The 21,009-nt window shown below is 45.0% G+C and overlaps 1 protein-coding gene across 1 annotated transcript; it reads right to left on the bottom strand.

Moving 5' to 3' along the window:
- Positions 1–94: 94 nt before the first annotated feature.
- On the bottom strand, positions 95–18,771 carry RSPH9 (radial spoke head component 9; the record flags this gene model as incomplete). The annotated part of the gene is made up of 5 exons (XM_080342267.1): positions 95–255; positions 16,795–16,941; positions 17,499–17,628; positions 18,178–18,340; positions 18,545–18,771. 5 exons carry the CDS (start codon positions 18,769–18,771, stop codon positions 95–97), a joined length of 828 nt encoding a protein of 275 aa, XP_080198393.1.
- Positions 18,772–21,009: the final 2,238 nt, after the last annotated feature.

Raw genomic sequence — 21,009 nt, 5'->3', positions numbered from 1 at the left:
AGAGGTTTCACGCATTTATTAGAACAAGCAATAAACAAAAATATCTGAAGTATAAAATCTAGATGTTCTCAAGTCCTCGTCCCAGATGGGAGAGTCACAGCATGAAGGGCAGATCTAAGTTCTTCTCACCAGTGCCAAAGTAGACATAGCCGTATTGCTTGGTCATTGGGACATGGTAGAAGGTTAGTCCCAGCCAGAGCAGGCTCCGCAGCACCACCACAGTGCCTCCCTTCTCTAGCTGGACAGTCCAGGAGCCTGTGTGAGAACATACACAAATGAGTCACTGCAAAGGAGAAAGAGGCGGCATTCCTGGAGCAAGCTGTCACCGTGCTGAGAGGAGGACTACAGCAGGTTCTGCCCGACCAGTTAACAATGCACAAGGCTGCACTGGAGTTTGTGACACCTGAAAAGGGGAAATTCAGGGAGAGCAGAAACCTTGATGACTTTTCTTCTTTTGTCAGTTCAGCATTACAGGCTGCCTTCGTTTCCAGATGTCTGTCTAGTTTCACACAGTAGCATATTCCCATGGCTATGATGCTAATGTCATATGCGTCACAGGAAGGGACTCCTGGAGCTCCAGACTTGTACACTTGATCCCTAGGAGAGGCTACAGCTATTCTTGGCTGCTTCTGAGTGGGCAGCAGTTACTCTAATAAGCTCTGCCACCTACTTGGTCTGGCTAATAGCTACAGAGAGCCAAGACAAGCTGTAGCAATCCTGCATAGGTATGAAATGTCTTCTTAAAATAAATTCGTAGCATTAGTAGTAGGAAGAAGAAGGTGTTTTCCTGCTGCATGGAAGACTGGTTTCCCTGGTGCAGTGACTGGGAAAGAGGAAGAAGGAAGAATGTAAAGCAGAGTGTTTCCTATCTCAGAGAAATTTACAGAAAAGGTTAATTCTCTTCAGTCTTTCTTGGCTCCACCATTGAAGAGGATGTGCGTGGTAGGGGCAAAGGGATTAGTTTTCGCATTAATTTTGCTTTGGCTCTGCGGAGGAGATTCAGAGCCAGTGTGAAAATGTAATTTCTCCTGGATGCGAGGAGCTCTGAGCCACTGAGTATTTGTTTTGCGTCTGACACTACAGCCTGGGAACAATGCCGGAGGGGAGGGGGCTGGAGCATCAGCTTGGATTCAGTGCCAGAGGGCAAGGAGCTCCCAGGAGAAGAAAATATCAGCTTCAGCACCAAAATCAGTAATGCCTAGAGGCTACAATGTAGGGAACAAGGTTTCTGCTGAATCTCCATCTAAAATCAAAAGCAGCAAGCCCAAATAAAAGAAAATGCAGTTGGAGCAGTCAGGCTACAACTGGCCTAGAGTCAATCAGTCAGCCTATCTGCACCCAAAGCCAAAATCTGTCAATTCCAGAGTAAGCAGAAAGCCAATAATGTGTTGGGCCAGTTAGATGGTATTCATGCTTGTAGATAATTTTAGGCTCATCAGTTTGTGCTGTGACTCATGCTTACTCATGTCATGGTTAGCCCGGGGAAGGGCTTCTGTGATTGCTGTCAGCTGCTGGTTCTCCCTCTCCCACTAACTTCTGCCTCAGCCAATTTCATTCACATCCGACCAAGGGCAGAGGGGCTTTAACACCACAAGTTCCTACAGCAGGTCTCCACAGGACATGGCCCAGGGGTTGACTGCAGCTCCTGAAGCTATTTGTTTGGTCTGCCTGCAGCTGCAAGGAAGCACAGGCTGTTTGGCTTGCCTGGCAGCCAAGAGGCAGCAGCTGGCTGCGCAATCAGTGTTTGCCGAGTTTTGGGCTCTTGCACACTCACTCGCAGTACCTGTCATCTCTTAGGCAGTTCACAGCAAACTACAGTAGTTGAGGGCTTGACGGAGGAGGGAGGTTGAAGGGAAATGTATATATGGTGGCTGCAGAATCAGAAAATAACAACACAGTTGAAAGCCATCTAAAACCAGGTGTCGAGAGTTGTGCTGCTGACCTGTTACCTACCTCTTATCTTTGTATTTCTGTACTTTTCAAGTTTATTGGACACCATTATTTCCCCTGTCTCCTTTAGTAGCAAGTTTCACAGGTTTGTTACACCGTAATATGCACAACATAAGTCCTGTGTTATCTTTAATCTGTTACCTTTTAAAGTACCTTCTTCAGTTATGTGCAAACATGGAACTAAATGGACAGCAAGAACAGGTGCCTGACAAACTGACTCTGGCTGCAGGACAGAAGTACAAAAGAGACATTCACAGTCTTTAAAGACTCGGGAGATTTCTGCGCTGGAGAGCTTACTTCTGACTCACTCAGCTCCGTGTTTCCACTAAAGACAAACAGCTGGAATCGCAGTAAAGCAAAACACTACTTAATATAGGGCAGGATCAGTACAGGTGTGTGCCATCTTTTCACCTTCCTTGTGCTGTGACATTCTTTGCACAGGTCCTACTTAAAACACAAGCTAGTGTCTTTTTCAGGCGGTGGCTTCACATACAAGGTAACCCAAATCTCCCATGCAGTCTCTCCAGTGTCACTCATATGGACACAAACTGGACTGGATCTTCGTCATACCTGGAGTAAAAACACATATCATGGTTCAGCCACTGGGATTACAAATTCTGACTGACTGACTATGTCTCTTACAAAATCTGTATGTTCTTAAGAAACTTCACTGCTTGGGTAGCACGGAAACCCAGCTAGGGAGCAGCTCACTATAAGGCAGATCATCCAGTGACTGAAACACTACAGCCATGTGCTGCCAAAGGACAAGCTTTCAAACAGTTTCTTGAACTTGACAAGTTTTTAACATTTGCTAGTGGCAGTAGCTAGACTATGTGTAGGGGTGTTGAGCAACAAATGGCAAGCAAATAGGTCTGAACGTAATTGTGACAAATTACTTTTTCCATTTCTCCTTTGAACATTGAACTGACTTTGATTTCAGTGCAGGTTTTTCACAGCTTGAACTTGCAGAAATGATCTGCAAGCCTGTAAACTTTTGGAAGAGTTTCTCTGACAAAAAGATAATGGAATGAGGAGCTCTCATCATCTTTGATTTAGGACCAGTCCACTGAGAAGCAAGTCTGTCAAGAGTAGGACTGTGCCTTGCCTTGCTGGGTGGTGAAAGCCTTTAGGGATTATCTTGTTTGTAATGCCTCCCCACATACTGGAAGCATCCAGCAGCCTAAGTACATGTGATAGCTTGTATATGTATGTAAATGTACACAGATGAACCCTCTGCCCCCAAACTATTTACAAAGAAGAAAAAGAAATGCCTGGAGCATGACAAGTGAGAAAGGTGAGAGGGAAAACGGGGATATTAATGCTCTCAGGAACTGTATCTGGATTCAGACTTGTTTTTGTTGGACAAATTCACAGAGAAGGTAGAGTAAATCAAGTTCAACTTGATTAAAGACCCATACCTATGCTCTGAGGCAATACAGTACATGGATCCATGATCTCAGAACCTTTACCCAGTGTCACACAGGCTTATCAATCTCTGCAGAGTATTCATCAGCAGTTAACTCTGCTGATCAAAGGAACTTCCCATACGCCTTCACACCTGGCAGAAATGAACAGACGTAATTGAAGACAGCTCCATTCACTTTTGTGCTAGATCTGCATTCACTTTTATGCAGTGATGTGCAGCTGCTTTATTTCTCTGCCATCTGTCCAAGCTATAAGCTCTCAAATTTGTCTTTTCATAAATGTGAGACCTTTGGGGAATTTTAAGTTGTTCATTTTCCAGCTCCTCTCTGACCATAGATTCTGCATCTAGTTCTATGTAAGTACAGACAACAAAGTTTTGTCAATGCTGCATAAGTCTTCCTGTGAAATGAGAACCTGAACAAAACAAGCAGGTTACTTAAGGGCAATCCCAACCAGACCAACACAACATAGGTTGATGACAGGAAAAATTATAAGAAACTGCCTGAAACTGCAATGCTATTTTCATTCAGATCCTGTTTTCAGCCAGAATGATGATTAGTCATAGAGCTGCTCTTTTTTCTGCATTGCCAAACAGCAGCAGTAGTGCCACCTTCCACCTTTTACTAACCAGATAACTGGGGACATTTTTCTAACCCAGCTTTCAAAGCTGTTTTATTCAGTATACTTTTCCAGACTGTACTTTTGCAACACACCAAACCTATTCAGAAACTGCATTTGATACACAGTGTTGCTGTCTGCCTCCTAAGAAGGCACCACATTAAAGTTCTGCAATCTGTCTGCTTATTCTGGTCCTTTTCTTTAAAGGAAGAAATTAGGGCCCATTATCTCAGTACTTATTTTTTTCCATACCTCACCACATTAGCAGCATTTGAGGAAATGGCCCAGAAAACAATATTTGAAGTCAGGAGACATGGAGAAGATTGCTCTTCTTGAAAGACTGAAGACAATTGTATTTTCTTCCATCACAGCTCAAATCTCACAGTCTTCAAACAACAGGATGCCTTTTCCGGCCCATCTTTCTTGTAGGAGTTTGAAATAATGTCATAAATCATTCTAAAAGTACTTTAATCAGTAGCTAATGACCAGTATGAAATTATAGCTTAAAATGAATATGCCTTCCTACTTCAAGAGAAAGCCTATAAATGCATTTAATAATACAATATAAAAAGGGATGAGGAGAATAATGAAAATTAAATGCTGCTTTTATCCTTTTTATTTTTTTTTAACTTCCCTCCTATTACAAATGGTTCTTTGAGTAAAATCATTGCATAGGTAGATGTAGGTCTGTATGGCTATAAAAATGCAAAAGCACGATGCTGAGATCAAATTCTTTCTAACCTTAGCTCAGAATACCCCATGGCAGTCCCTGTGCTCATCAGTACCCCTGTGTCAGACAACATGTCTGTTACTGTGAAGCTGGGAAACCCAGAGCATCACTCTTCGAGGTATAACAAGACTCCTAGATAAAAGTTTTCAGGAAAAGAAATTAAAATTATTATTTGCATTGGAGGGAATACAACTAGGACTAAGAGACAGCAAGTAAAAGCTGGCTTTCCTAGAGTTAAATACTGATTTTAACTTGCATATACATGTGAACTGTAGCTTGTATTGTCTCTGAATTAGGCAGCTGAGTTAACTTCACTCATCACGCAAAGCTGAGGTGCAGGGAACTGGAGGTCATTGCTCTCACGCTAGAGATCTCTCACAGTAACACTGCTCTGGTGAGGTTTCCATTCTTCAAAATACTTTTTTTTTTAAACAGCAAGTTAATTCTTAAGCTGCACCCAGCAAATCTAAGGATGTCAGGCACTGTCTGTGCTGAAACTATTGCCTGTTGCTGCTCCAGAAGGGAAGGGAGGGAGCTGCTGTGTGGGAGGAAAGAGCATGGGAAAAATATCCACTGGATGTAGATCTGGAGCTTCCTATTCCCTCTTTTGGATCAGGCTGCAGCCTCCACCCTCCAAACACAGGAAGGAATTCTGAGGAGTTCCTTACATCTTTCGAAACAAGAAAGTGCTTTGAAGATCCTGATGCTCACCCAGTGTTAAACCACTGCCTTTTTTATGGCTCTTCAACAGCTGCCAGGACACCAGGGCTGAATTTCAAAAGTCAACCTCCTTCTCAGCTTCTTCTTCCTTTCCAGTCGCCAATAGAAATCCCTGTCTCATTCCCCACGTCTGTCTCAGCTACAGGCTGAATCTTGTAATTCACAGAGGCAATAGGGTGCGTGAGACGTTAGCTTTTAAACAAAAGCCTTTTAAGTGGGCTGTTTGCAGAAGAACTTTCCTGAGGTAACTGGTCCACTTTCAGTATGACCTCTCATAACATTGCTGCTCTGGAGGTGATTCAGCAATGCCTCATTTCAGCGCAAGCTTGAGAAGAAACAGCTTTAAGAGCTAGACAGCCTGATACAGAGGCTCCATGTCACAAAAGCTCACAGAGGGTCATAAAAGTGACATTATCAATTGCTCTGCAAAGGAGGAGATGTCTCAAGAGAAAAGCAGCTACAGCATGGTTGCACTTACCATTAACATAGTGTGTTGTCGCAAGAGCAGGTTATAATGTATCTTGCTGCAGTCAGTCCTGAGTGAGAGTGAAGTACTGAGCTATAGGACAAATATGAACACCCAGAGAGGGGCAACATAACTGTTTCCCTTTGCAAAAGCAGCCGCTGCTTGGCTGTGTGACCCCAAGCGCTTAGCTCTGACAAAGCTACGCTACGCCCATGGGATTTAGTTTCCATTCCACTCCAACAGAAAATCCTACACTGCGAAGAGCTTCCTACTTCTAATTTGCTGCCTGTAGGGAACAAAGACAAATTGCCAAGCAGAGCAGCTGTAATGAAAGGTCACCTGTGCTCTGGCTCTCAACAAATTTCACCACACGGATGTTTCACACACAGCCCACCAGCCAGAAGGACACATCCAAATACTCTTATGTGGGCTCAAATTCCTTCATGCCACTTACTGACTGCAAACTAAATCTCTTTCATTTGCATGACACACCACCTGCACCCCGTATGTTAACACTCTTGTCAATATCTCCAATTCCCCATATAACTATTTAATAATAATTAAATAAAAACACAGACTGGTTGCAGGTTCAGTACTATTTTAAAAAGCCACCAGAGCCAGGAAAGCACAGCTTAAAACCAGTCAGGTGCTGCCAAGCAGCTCTCGCTTGGTCCTAATACCTGCCACCTCTTTGACACACAAATACCACCATGCCCAAACCTCAGAGTAAAACGATCCTACTTCAGAGGCTTTTTCTCTCTGTTATCCTCTCCCATTGGGGATGCCTCTGCAGCACAAATGATTAAGACAGGCCTGGGCCTTTCGTTGACACACAAAATACCTGTTTCTGCTGACAAGGAAGATCCAGGGATTGCAATGTTGTCCCCGGTGAACCGTATTCAGGTGCGTCCAAGTACTAGGTGAAATTCAGGCCATACTTAGACCTCTGACAACAGTGCTGCTTAATCCAGTTGAAGCAGCCTTTGCCCTCAAACCCTTATTATGCCCCCCCCATCACTCTTCCATCATAGAGACCACAAAAGTTCTTATTTACTGCTCAGTGAACCAGGTCAGGGAAACAATCTAGCTGAAAAATAGTCTAGCCAAAAATAAAGTTATTTTTCCAGCTGGAATCTGGCTACACAGCCAGCAATGCCAACACAAAAGAAAGGACAATACACAGACATAAATGAGCAGCAGAGGATGGGAGGGACTGAAAAAGCTAGCACAGAAGTAATGCACATCAAATTACAGCCTCCCTTATAGCCTGGTTAGTTGGCCCTTTAGTCCTAAATCCACCTGATAATTAGAATAGAGCTAGAATCCTTTTTACTTTTCTGTTGTTGTTATTAAGAAAAAGATGCAGACTTTGCACAGAAAGCATCCAGAATAAAGATTCGGAATGGAGCTGTGCGCTAGAGGAAACAGCAAAACCATAAGCAATGAAAACTTAAAAGGAGTAGGAAAACTGATTAAAATCCCTGTTATTTGGATTCTGACAACTGCAATACAGATCACTGTATCTTGCGTCTTCTGTGGTAAATTTAGAAATCTCTCAGAGTGGAAAAGCACCCTCCTTCCGAAGCACAAGTTTATGCTGGATCTCATCACACTCCATATTTCTTGTTCAGCTAGTCGCTGTGGAAACGTTTTTGGAGCGTGCCAGGAGTCACGTAGCATCTACCTGGGGAGCCGCTGCATTAATCCGTCACCTTCGTGGGCTTCTCTGAGCCCATTGGTTGGTAGGAAGAAAAAGGAGTCTCTCGCCCCTCCCTGCTTGGAATGAAAAACGCTTCCTCTAAATCTTGCTACAGGATTTCAGGCTCAATTCAGCTTCTTTGGGGCTTTTGTCACCAAACAAATGTGATGTCTTTGAAAGAAAGATTAACAGTTTGATGAAAGGATGCAATGGACAGCTTTGTTCTAGCCCGCTTCCCCCTAGAGCTTTCGGTCACTGTCACTTTCTTACCCACGGGAGAATATCTGTCTGACTCTCAGAGGAGATTATGGCCACCTTGTAAGATTTTGCCTCTCCTGATAACAAAGCTCTGGCCACTTTGAGGAGCTGATAATGATGAACAGGGGCTGGATTAGGGGCCAAGAACCTCACATTGATCTCTGAATTCTGAGAGAACACAAAGCAGTCGATGCAGGGATTCAAAACCCACCATATACTTAGAGCACATCCAATTCACTCTCCTGCAGGAGGGGCAAGGCTACAAGCCCTGTCAGTCCCCCAGTTGTACTTCTTACCTCATCAAAGTAGCAGGGCTAGTTAAAAGGGCTTAGGACCAGGAACAGATGGCACAGATTATAAACTGTCAATATTTTCATACTAAACTAGATACAATTCTAGCCCAAATTACCTGAAGAGTTTACCAGTTTCTGAGAAGACTGTCACACTGAGCATACCACACAGCACAGCGCAGCTGTGTCAATACTCAAGCTAATTCTGAACACTGAAGATGGCTAAGCATCTTCGAGTACCTGGGATAGCCTGTCTGCACAGCACAACTGCTCTACAAATACACCACAGATCAACTGCAATCAACTACACACAGCCACACACCCCTTCAGCGTGCAGAATTTCAATCCATGTGGTATTTGTGTACAGTAAAAAAAGACAACGCCTGTTGACTCCCTCCCTGCAAAAGTTCTATGGCCAAAGGGGTAGCGAACAGCAAAGGAAAGCTATATGCAGGGCTGGCACCGATGCCAACTGCTGCACAGGAAGAACTGCCACTCCTGACATGAGCACCTTCAGAAATAGATCACTCCTAGCAAAAGCTGACCTTGTTCTGACTTCAGTGACACACAGACTGCCCTAGGCTTTCCCCTGCAAGTAATTTTTCATCATTCCCTGGAGAAAGGGTTTGGCCAAGGCTGACTGATGTGGTTGTAACAATTTCTGGTTCTAAGAGGCTTTACCAGCATTTCCCATCAGTTCGGCAAGAAGTTCATCTCCTTTTCATGTCCAGTGAACCAAGAGCTGAAATGGAGACAGGGTCGGCAATGATTTCTTTTACTGAGGAGGAAAAAACTTTAAACACAGTCCCTGGAAAGCTGCTATGAAGACTCAGCTTCTGTCCTTATTCTTTCACTGCAGCAGTCAGGAGGGCGAAGAACTCCACCACAGCTCTCAGTTGATGGGCAGCCCTGCTCTGGTGTAAATTCATCCAAGGCCTCTGATTAAACAAGCCCCCTGAGGTGATACAGACCTAGGGCCCAAAAGCAGTGAATGCACTGCTTTATTACTCATAGACACAAAGCCCAAGGAAAACAGACTCCTTTCCAGAAATCAAGGCAGGCCATGGATAGCCAGGCAGAAGCTATCTGGCTCTGGAGTCCTCCTGCTGTGCTGCCACATGGGAGGTTCCAGTCTCATCTTGAACTCCTGAGCTGGCAGTGCCCCCACTGCAGGAGGGACAACATCTTGTGTTGCTCCCAGGCAACTCTCTTGGGTCACTGCAGGAGTGGCCTTATAGCCTCTAAAGGCTCCCCAGTCCATACATTACTAGCAAAAATGAATAGTGTCTCTGCTTTTGAATGATGCAGGAGACATGCTTATTTGTTTGTCTATGACCACTGCATGCCTGTGATCACTAAGGATGCTAAGAAAGCTATTGAAAAGCCCAGTGACCATTCCAAAAATTGCCTAAGCTTGGAAGGGACAGAGCCTCTTCTCCATACCTGCAGTTCAGGAGGTCAGTATACCACACACAGTCTGGAAATTCAGGCCATACCTTCTCCTCAATTTGATGCTGCTCTTGGTGCTTTTCTTTCTCATTTTACTTTTCTGTGGTTCCCTTTTCTGTGCTCAGCACTGACAATGCTGGCACCATAGTGCACCCTGCTGGAAAGCAGCAGCTACGGCCACCCTAGAATTATTTCTAGGGATGGCTGACTTCAGTTTTAACAGAGAAATGCAGGTACCAACGCTTTAACTAGTAACCCATTAAGCCAGATATTCAGATCAGTTCCCACATGTGAAAGCTGGCTGTTCTATGCACATGGATCTGGTTTACTCCTTCTGTACCACTGTATTATAATGCTTGTTTGTCAAAACCACTTCTATAAATGTCAGGTAACTCCATGGGATACTGTAACTCAGTTTCACACATAACAAGCCTAAGGACCACCTCTCCTAACCAGGAACAAGGGCAGCTGTGAGCCTTGCTAGGTATTTTGGTTTACATTTTGGCTACCTCTTTTCATCCTTGCTAACAAGAAACTCTCATTCATTATGGCTCTTTTAGTTTGGATTTCAGTGAGACAGCTTGAAAAGCCTTGTCCCCGTGTGGCTCTTGGCAGGCTAAGAAGTAAAGTGCTCTTGCTCTCAGCTTTCACAGAGCTGGGGAGGTGCTGCTTATTGTTAAGCAATGAAAGAGGAGGGCTCAGGTCACATCTGTGAAATGTTAGCGGAGAAGGGAGGCTGGGTGAAAGTAGGTGGCCAGCACAGCACAGCACTCCGCTGGATTTTGCAAGGCCACTGGGGAGATAGGCAGCCATTTGTCTTAGAGCCCTGATAACAGGCCGACTTGCTCTCTGCTGGCTAGCTGGGGGTTGTAAATACCTCTGCAGACACAGGCTCTTCAAATGGCTGGAGACGGAGGCTGATAGGGGATTAATCGCCCGGAGGCGGGTCGAAAGGGAGTTAATTAGCTCTGTTAATGCATGGAGATAAAGCAGGTTTGTGTCTCCTGGCCTTCTTCCTCCCTTTCTACCTACCTTTGGGGCATCCAAGATGGGTCTACCAAAATGTCCTGTGAGAGTGGCTAAAGGAAACTGTCTCCCAATTAGAAATGCAACCTCTCTATCTTAACGGGCCCATTAAACATCAGCTTTTGCTAAACCACTAAAGAGCGTGCTAATAAAGCTCAGAGGACAGGAGGTTAGTGTTCTAACCCCAGCTACTGTTCAGCAAGCTTACAGAAAGGCTAGTGCCCAAAGTATTCAGCCAAGGAAATAGCCACAAATGCCTTTGTCTGTAATGCTGTTTAAGGAATGCTCCAAAACCACTGCACATTCAGGTGAAGAAACAGAGCTACAAACTAAATGGCTGTCACTTCCTCCACAGCCAAAATGGTAAAGGAGGCACAGTTATTCCTCCTCTAGCTGAATCTTGAAACAGCAAGTAGACAAGACTCAGTATGATCCATCATGCCACTGTATACCCACTTAGAATGATGCTATAAAATCTCCCAGCATTACAGAGTCAGCAATTACATCTGAGAGGTCTCAGCTCCATGGTTTACTCTCTACAATGGACAGCAATCAGTCAGGAATCTCCTCAGTCCTCTTTTGAGCCCATCACAGTTCAGGAAGCAAAGTCAGCTGTGCTTAGAGTCACTGTCTCAGGAACCCACTGTCACCTTTTTGTTATTGTCACTGACAATAAAAAAGCCCAAGCTAAACATCACGCTCCACAGCTGTTGTCAAGTTTACAGCTAGGTGTACCAGGAAATCGTCTGTTCTGAATTCCTACATACCACTGCCCATTAAACTGAACGCAGCTACTCATGTCTGTGACTAGCATTGGGCTAAAACATAATTCCCAAGACATCCAGCATGATGCTAAGACACTAAGAGCCACAGACTCATCCATTGCACTTGCTAGCTGGTAATCATTTCAATGTTCAAACTTGCACCTAATTTTTCATTTTAGTTTTTCTGGCTGTAATTTTCAGCTGCTGGTTACTGCTATACTAAGTAGATCTTCAGTACCCAACACTTAAACTCCATGAAGTATTTATACAGTGTAATGCAGTCATTCTCATGTTCTTTTCCATAAGATAAACAGCTTGAACTGTTTATGTCTCTCACCAGTCCTTGAATCATTTTGTGATTCTTTTCTGCAACTCTCCAGTTTTGCAACATGCAGTAATCCAGTTCTGATTCCACTAACAGAATACGCAAAAGTAAAGTCACCTCCCTGTTCAGATTTGCTACGCCCTTGTTCATAAATCCACAGATCGTATTAGCCTTTTAAGTCTCAGGATCAGACTGGGAGCTGATGTTCAGTGGGTTGTGCATGGATTTCCTTTCAGAGCCTCAGCTTCCAGAACACGTCTGGCTTCCAGTCCCTGCTCTTAGATACACAATTTTGCAGGTAGCTACATCAAAATATACTTTGAGTAAGCGCAGTTTACCAGATCTCTTTAGCCGTCTTTCCCTTGTCATAATTTGTCTCTCGGCCAATCCTTTACTTCTAGATTATTCAGAAATAAATTGAAGAATATCAACACTGGCACTGGTCCCAGCTGAAGCCCCTTTTGACCCCTTCCATAAATACGCCCATCCAGTGATTTCTGAATCACAACCACTAATCAAGATAAGTTTAGGGGAATATTTCTGCAATGCTGGGATTTATTAAAGATCAGCATTGTAAGTATGCCACAAGTCTCCTGAGATAATTATTTCAGGATTAACTTATCTGGCTCTGCCATTTTCATTTTTTGATGAACAGAAAAGGTTGCCTTTAGCAAATAGTCTGAAAACTGTCTGAAATAGTATTTTATTTTCTTCATTTGATGTGAGTCAGCATTCTTTCAAAACAAACTGGAAAAAAATTATTGAGCATTTCTGCCCTCCCACATTCTTATCAGCCTTTTACCATTCCGCTTTAGTGAAAGTTTCCAGTACTATGCTTTTTTTTCTCTCAATGTACTTGAAAAAAATCCTCCTTATAGTTGCCATGGATTACTCCAGGTTATCCTGGCCTCCTTTGTCATTTTCTACTCATGATCAACTCCAATTTCTGTCAGTCATCAGTTGTTCCCAACTTCCTGCATTTCCTTTTTTTTTTTTAATTCTAATTCCTACTTGTACTCCACCAGTGGCTTTTAGGCAAAAGCAGCTATTTCTTGACTGGGAGTCATGACTTTTGAATAAATTCTTCTCATAGAAATCTAATTTGCACTCATATTTTTTCCCATCTCCATTTTTCTTTCCCTTTGCCTCTGACATACCTCTTCTCCTGCATCAGTTTTTAACAGTGCCCTGTTGGTGTCCCTTATCTCCATATCAAAGTGATCTGAGTCAGTAATCTGTAACAGACCTTCAGACTCAAGTTATTGCTTTTCTGAATGGTAGTTTGAGAGTGCCAAAAAGCTGAATTCTCCGTCCCCTATTTTGCTCCTTGCCAAGCTTTCTATTCTACACTAGTATAATACCTTAGGCTTTCTCCCATCCCCTTCGTTTATCCACACAGAATATAGCATTGCCTGACCATGGTCACAGTAAAATCACCCTTCTCCCTCCATGTTCATTCTCCCCACAACGCCACTGCCTGGCAAGTGACTATTATCTCATATCTACACAACCTTATGTCATCAAGTGAAAATGCTGCAGGCATGCTAGGAATTATTGCTATTTGCTTTGCCATTCCATTATCTACAAGCACACGTAAAACTGCCACGACTCGAGTTCCTGAAACGCTACCGCCCAGGGTGCTGCTCCGCGCAGCAGAAAGAACTACGCTGGCAATCTGCCAGCAGCTGAAAGGCTACATCTAATTGTGCATAAAGTTGAGCAGATTGTCTGCTTAGACTAGAGCAAACAAGCTTATCTTTAATGCAGACATATGGCCAGCAAAACCTACAGATCCCAGCATGCAATATTCTGGCCAGCTGGCCATTTGGATCAGAATGAAGCATTACATGATCTGATACTGTGGTGACAGAAGATTAGTATCGCAACCCCTCCATGTTCAAAACTCATGAGTCAGGCCACTCAAATTAGTGAGTTTGGCTCGCAGATCTGGAAATTTTAAAGGGGATAAACCAATTGAATTTGCTTTTAAGACAGAGTTCACGTTCTCCCACTTTTCTCTACAATCATTTTTTTAAAGTAATTTTTTAATAAAAGCTAAGTCACACAATCACTTGCCTCTGGGAGCTGAGACACAAAGGAAAAACAGACTCACAGTATGGTTAGGGGAGGAGCAGCAACATATTCTGAACTCTTAAAATGCACAGATAACCTGATAAATAGACACACAGACAGAATCTGGAACCTGCAATCACCACAGATATCACTGGTAAAGATAGGGTGGCAGACAGTTTTGTTATAAAACTCCAGGTTTTCCAATCTTGCACTAAACTCTCTGCTTTTACCACTGTTTCCTTTATTCAACCCAGTTTTAACTTCCTTTCTTCCCACCTCTCAGCTGTCATATAAAATCTTCTCTCTGCCTCCAACTTTCCATTCTGTAAGACACCTCTGCTCTCCTATAATGACACACCATACATTTCATGACAGTTACCCCCTTGACAGCTGTCACAGATGTTCAGCCTCCAATTAATAAAGAAAACTATTCTAACAGAGATGTTACTTTTAGACAGTTTAAAAACAGCCCTTAATCACTCAGTCCTGTTCTTTAGATCTTTTAAGATGCTTGGGGAATTCTAGCCAATGCAGGCTGAGAGCATCACTCAGATATCTCTCACCCTTGGTCCCCTTTTTGTGTATTTGTTGAGGGCAGAGACAATTCTGGCTTCAGCCACAATTCTAGATGCAATAGATTTGGAAAATCCTACTTCTGCTGTGACAGTAACTGTTCAAGAGAGGATCTTGCACAGAAAGGCAATAAAAGCTTCAGGCCAAAATAAGGGGATTTGTCAGAGCTATGAGCAACATGTCAGGAAAACTACAAAGCACTATCTGCTCTGGGTCAGGACCAACACGCACTGGCACAGTTGAGGGAAGGTAGTCCAAGAACCAGAGTTTGAGTGCCTTGCAACCAGGAGTGAGTGACTTTGGTGGAGCCATGCTGATAAAATCAGCAGAAAGCCTGTGTCTGCCCTCTGTTCTTTTTTTTTTCCCCACATTTTCACAAGCAACCAGTACTTCAGGCAACCTGAATGCTTGTTAAAGGGGGATGGGTTGATCTTTAATGTCAGAGCTCCTATCTGCATGTGATAGAGTGCAATTAGAGAGGCTGCATGCCTTGCTGATCCTGTAACCAGTTCCTGTCTTACTTCCTTCGCCTGACAAGCTCATTCCATCAATCCCCAGGTTCAGTCCAAAAAGAGCAGGACAACACAGCCAAGAGCTGCAACAGGCACCATGATGAATCTTTTCCTCTTCCATTAAGAAGCACTCAGCTGCACTTGAGCTCAGGTAGCCTTTGAGAAGTAACTTTTTTTTTGAGGAGGCAGAGATTTGCGCTAACAGCAACAACCTCCTGAGAAGGGGGCAAAGGTTCACGCTTACACAGACCCCAGGTTGCCACAGGAAGACAAACGTGACAGGGGCACAGCTGAGCCCCACTTTCAGCTACAAGTCACATTTGATTTAAAGACTTCCACAAAACTGCCTTATTCATGTCTGATATACAGCATGACCTGACAGTTGCCTGGTCCCTGGAACTAGAAGAGAAACACTGCAGTATGAGATCTGTAACCTTTCCAAGGTGTCATTCTCCACCACAGCTGAAGGTGGCTAAAACCAGCTCTGTGATGCAAATGAGCCTTCAGGCTCTTAGCCCTTGGAGCCTGTTTTCTAGTGTAAACATAGAAAGTATGGCAGATTTATGTCCTGCTGCAGGGGCTCTGTGGTTTCAGGTCTCACAAAATTAAAAAGTCTTCCTACCACAAACCCTAGGACAAAAGAGGGGAAAAAATGCAAACAGTAGCCATGGCCAAACTACCATACAAAACTGTAGCAAAAATTTTCTTAGGAAGTATCTAAGACTTAACTGCCCTTGCAATACTCCTTTTTGAGTCAAAAGGGCCAACTCAATGGGGCAGTCTATGTAAAAATGTGCAATCTCTCCAGATTACACCTCTGGAAAATGACTGCAGCAAGGACACTCCCACTAAATTGAACAATGGTTAAGATTTTAGTGCTGTTTATGCTCTGAATAGTTAAAAATGTTAAGAATTCAGGCAGGATCTCACTGGGGTCATTCTCAGTTCTTTTTTTTTTTTTTGCCAAAGGAAAGGCTGGGAGATATATATATATATGTATATGACAAAGTCTGAAAAGCTATTTACAGCATTGGCAATTCACTGTCCTTCCAGCCAGTTCCATCTGGCACAGGCCGCCTACTATCCTATCCTGCTACTCCAGGATAGGAATAAAATAACAAACCTAAATTCTGATTGTGTCCCAAGAATCTTTCTAGACAGCAGGATGTGGAAACACTTGGCCCAAACTGAAAAATGCAGAAAATCAGCAGAAAGCAATTAGAAACAAGACATTCCCATCTCTTTAGAGAAATATCCTGCCAGAGGAATCCCTGAAAGAGGCTTTAAATACATTTAACAGTTGTCCAACAGAACCATAGAGATGTGAACTGAAGACGAATTCCAGAATGCATATCTTCCTTTCTCCTTCCACAGTGTGTAATCCTGCTAGAGCAGAGATTATTCCACATACAGCATTTCTAACACAGTTTGTCATAGAAAGGTTTGAATTCAGCCTCTCAGAGATATCAGCTTAGTGTTAATGAGAGCCCATTTAGATAAAGAAGAGCAATACTGGGTGGGACAAGAGGTGTGAAATACTTCCAACCACATAAATTCCCTCTGTCACTGGTGAGGTTATCTCTCCTGGCAGGGACACCAGCTGTCACAGGCTTTACAGAAGTCAGGAGAGATTGTGGCACTCAGGCAGAGGGAGTAACTGCCAGTATGGTCAGAAGACCTGTTGTGAGGATGTGACAGCCCTGGTACACTTACATCTTACCATTTTAAGCATTTATGATCACTTTAAAATAGGAATTAATTACAATATTTAGTAAAGGATAAAGTTCCTTTATAGATTCACAGGAGCTCTTCCCTAGCCTACCAACTCCACAGTAACCCACACCTTCTCTCAGTGTTTCCCAGGCTACTCAGACTGCCTTTCCCCTCACTGCATCTCTTGATTCTGCTACTTTTACCTTGTGGGATATCATGTTCCAAAGAGTCTAGAAAGTCCGTGGATGGGTCCAGGTCAGCCTTTTCCAGCAGGGTTTTATTCTTCAGGTTAACAGGCTCAGTAAAATGGAAATAGGAGCTTAACTTTTTTGCCTCCGTCAAAGAAAGACCTGCAAACAGCCGTTAGTGACCATTAATACAGTGAGCTGGGCTAACACACATTACACCATCAAATGTCATTTTGTTTCTTTAATGCCCACCGCAGAGGACAGAACCACAGTCTTTCTCCAGTGGACTCCACAGCAGACCAAAGACTTGCCACAAAGGGGTGGCAGTACTCCCTGATGCTCTGCATTGCAGGCCATACTAACTCCAGTTGCAGGTAAGCAATGGGCACTGAGTCAATACCAACTCTCTGGCCCCATTTAGTTACAACTTCTATCTAGATGGAGAATTCACTGCAGCTATGATCACTAAACACTGACAGGAACTATACACAGACAAATTAAACTACAGGTTTAATGACTCAGAGTCATTACTGGCTTTCCTCCCACCTTACAAAGTTCAATCATGCACCTGAACATTAGTGGCATTGGATGCTCTCCTCATCTTCCTCAAGGAAAAAATAAACCTGCAGTCAAGATGTCATCTAGAGAAAAAGTCATCTTAATTTACAGCCTTTATGACCAAAGTACAGTTGATCCTGAGAAAGACAACGAGACTTTACCTTCAAAGTTTCTGTTTTCCTGCACAGACCCAAGAGGAGTCTTCACAAATGCTCCCCGAGGGATGATACCAACTGCTCTGTCTATCTGTTCTATCGTAGCTACAAGGCGGGCCTCTTCCTTGATTAGGAGCTTTAAAGAAAAACAGGCAAATTTTAAAGGCAGAGCTTTCCTTGTTGTCATTTCTGAAAAGAAACTCAAAGTGACAACAGAAACCACAACAGCTTGGATGGCACTAAGACGAGGACCACAAATCAAATATTTTTCTCATAAGAATGTGGCTAGGAGCAGTCAGTCTATAGAGACTCATCAGAGAATTAACTGCCCCTCCATTCGTCCTTTCCTCCCTCTCAATTAAGCTACTTGTGACTTGTCTATTCAGTTTTAAAGAAGGGTACCTGCAGTTCCCATGCAAAGCTTCAGGCACAGCAGTGGGAATCTGTACCGGTTGTGCATAATAAAAACAAAAAGGAGAACAAATATTTCTGGGCTGTGTCTAACCCTAGGAGTAACCACAGTAAAAGTCCAATCAAGAAACCATTGCTACACAATGACAGCAAAGAGGAAACTGTGTGTTCTTCCTGAGCACAAGCTCAGGCTACTCAGGAGGAGCCACCACCTGTGCAGCGTGAGGGGTACAACTGTAGCAAAGAGAGTTTGGAAGTGGTTTGCTCTATTTACCTCCTTACCGTCTTCTATTAATCCTTCAGCATCTTCTGCATTTATCTCAGGGTTCTCATACTCAAAAGAAGGATCCCCCTGGAAACGACCTTTCAGCTGCTCAGCCTGCGCAACCATCTCCTTGGTGGCTGGTGGCAGGAGGCTCCACTCCACGCAGTTCAAGCTGTCAGCGACAAGCACAACCAGGAGAACAGGGCTCGATGCGGCCTTACCAGGCCCCTCAGGGCACAGCGAGGCTCCCACCGGGACAGCTGGGACGCCGTTCCCCACCAGCCCCCAAACCGGCCTCCCGAGGCCTCCCCGTCCCAGCTCGCCAGGGAGGAGCCCGTCCCCTGCCCGCAGCGGCGGTGAGGCCCGGCCTCGGCACCTGTAGAGGCGGCTGCGGGGCGCGGCGCGGTCGGGCCCCAGCCCCTCGGCGATGTAGTAGGCGCCGCGCACGCCCTGGATGCAGCCCCAGAACCAGACCCGCTCGAAGCGGTAGTCGCGCTGGAGGAGCAGCAGCGAGCTCCCCAGCACCGCCCGCTTCTCCGGGCTCAGCCCCACGCCGCCGCCGGCCACCAGCTCCAGCCCGGCGGGCAGCAACGCCGCCTCCATGGTGGCTCCGCGTCGCCGTTGCCAGGCAACCGTCGGGCGGGCGGGCGCCGCGCCGTTGCCGCAGAGCTGAGGTCAAAGGTGACGGTGGGCTTCCGCTGGAGGGAACGGCCCGAAACGTCAATCAAAGTCAGCGCCCTGGCAACGACGCGGGGGGAAACGGCGCCGCCATGGCAACGGCGGGTCCCGCCTCCCCACTGCCATGGAAACGGCGCCGGTGGGTGCAGACGGACAATGGCGGCAGCTCGGAGCCGCCGCCGGCTGGGCGGCTGGTGCCGGGCCCCCCACCCGTGGGAGGGCGGCCGGCTCGGGCTGAGGGCTCCGCCGGGAAAGCCCCGCGGGAGGGGAGCCCTAGTGCCACCGTAGCTCAGCGGCTGAGCAGAGGCGGAGCGCTGGCACAGCTGCCGCCTGGGCCCGGGCCTTCCCTTCGCGGGAGCTGAGGAGAGCGGGGCAGCCAGGGCGAGGAGGCTGCGCGCCCGCTGGGGAGCGGCCGGGGGTTTCCTCAGGAGCAAGGGAGGAGAAAGCAGGGCCCGGGAGAGCCCGCGGGCAGCGGCCTGACAGGTAGATCGGGCTGCAGCAGCCCCGTGTAACGCTCACCCCGTCCTGACACCCAGAGACACTGGGAAGCAGCAACTCATTCAAAGTGCAGTTAGAAGTGGCTGTGCTGCATAGGAGTTCCTCAGTTTCAAGGGGCCCAAATCCACCGGTAAATCCAAAAAGCAGGTGGACATACAAATTATATCCCATTTTAGCTGGGATACCACAAAGAGCTCCATTTTCCTCATTTCTTGTGTGAACAGCAGCACAAAAAGAAAAAAAAAAAACAACTCTGAATCACACCAGTTACAGTATCATTTTTACTGATTTAGCTCATGTACATCTACAAATACATGACTTATTTATAAATTGCAGCATTTAAATCACTCTTTAGGAGCTCATTTTGCTGAATCACGTACAGACAGACGTCCACAAAACAGCTCCTGCTCTAAAAATCTTGCAGTCTGGCTTAATACAAAATGCAATAAATAAGTAATGAGATTGTGCAGCTGCCTAGACAAATAGAATTTTTGTTTGACATCTTCAGGAAGTTTAAGCCTTTATAGGTCTGCATTATATAAATAAATATATGTGTATGCACTTACACTTAAATCCATTGTCACATCATAAACTCTTGGATTTCTCTTTCATCCATTTCCTGTTCATTTCTAAGGAAAACACTGATCCTGGAACCACTGCCTGTAACAGTTGTCACCTGCTTGCCTGTCAAGTGAGACACTTAATGAGCTGCACTGCACACAATCTGACCCATTAGTTTTACTTACACTACACAAAAAGCGACTCATATTCCTGAAGGTTAACCACCTCTCTTTGACATGAATCAGGCAGAACACACAGGAGTGACCGCAAACTTTTTGTCCATGCTGTCACCTACCACTGTGCCACAGTCTGATATTCTCTGTGGGAATCAGGCTTTGTAAACTCATTTAATCACCAATCTCTCTAGAACCGTGTGTTAATATTTTATGTTACAGCTATTATCTGGCCACTAAACAGTAGAACTGCAAAACAAACTCATTTCTTAGAAGCCACAGAGGCAACCTGAGACCATAATGAATTTCTGCCACTGTCAACCACAGCTGGATTCAAACCAGATGCTAACAGCTGAGAGGCTTTTTAGCCTGTTATGGATCTTCTAAACCACCCAGTCTCCAGTCTTTGCCTGTCCTGACTGAAGATTATCAAAAAGGAAATCTTTAGCTTAAGCAAATTCTTCCTGGTTCAGTAAAGTTTGGTGGGTAACTGTACTCTGCCTTGCTTTGTCTTGACCCCAATTACTAAACAGTGATAAGGATCGGGAAGTAAGTGGTTCTATTATTTAACAAATGAAAGGTCAAAAGCGCTGCTATTCAGCAAGGTCAAAGGTTACCATCACTGTTGCTAAACAGTTTGTAAGCGGTTTCTCCCATCCCTCCACATCTCAGGCTCGAAGAAGGAGGAAGAAGGAGCTGCTGGAGAGGAGGGAAGGGAGGCAGCAGCAGCACTGAGCCAGCTGCCGGCCTGGTGGCTCTTCTTGGAGACCTGCTTCAGGGGGTCAAGGTGTCGTGCCCCAGCAGTGCACAGCAGCTCCTGTCTTTGCCCAGAACAATGCACGTACCCTTGTGCCAAACAGCTTCAGCTCCTCGCAGCTCCTCCATCTTTCTGGGTGAGAAATCGAACTTGGGTTCCCTCACACTCATCTTA

This window comes from Nesoenas mayeri, assembly GCF_963082525.1.
Source record: "Nesoenas mayeri genome assembly, chromosome: 3".
In the NCBI taxonomy this organism is placed as follows: Eukaryota; Metazoa; Chordata; class Aves; order Columbiformes; family Columbidae; genus Nesoenas; species Nesoenas mayeri.
Note: the sequence above shows the minus strand (reverse complement) of the source record. Positions and strands in the feature narration are given on the sequence as shown.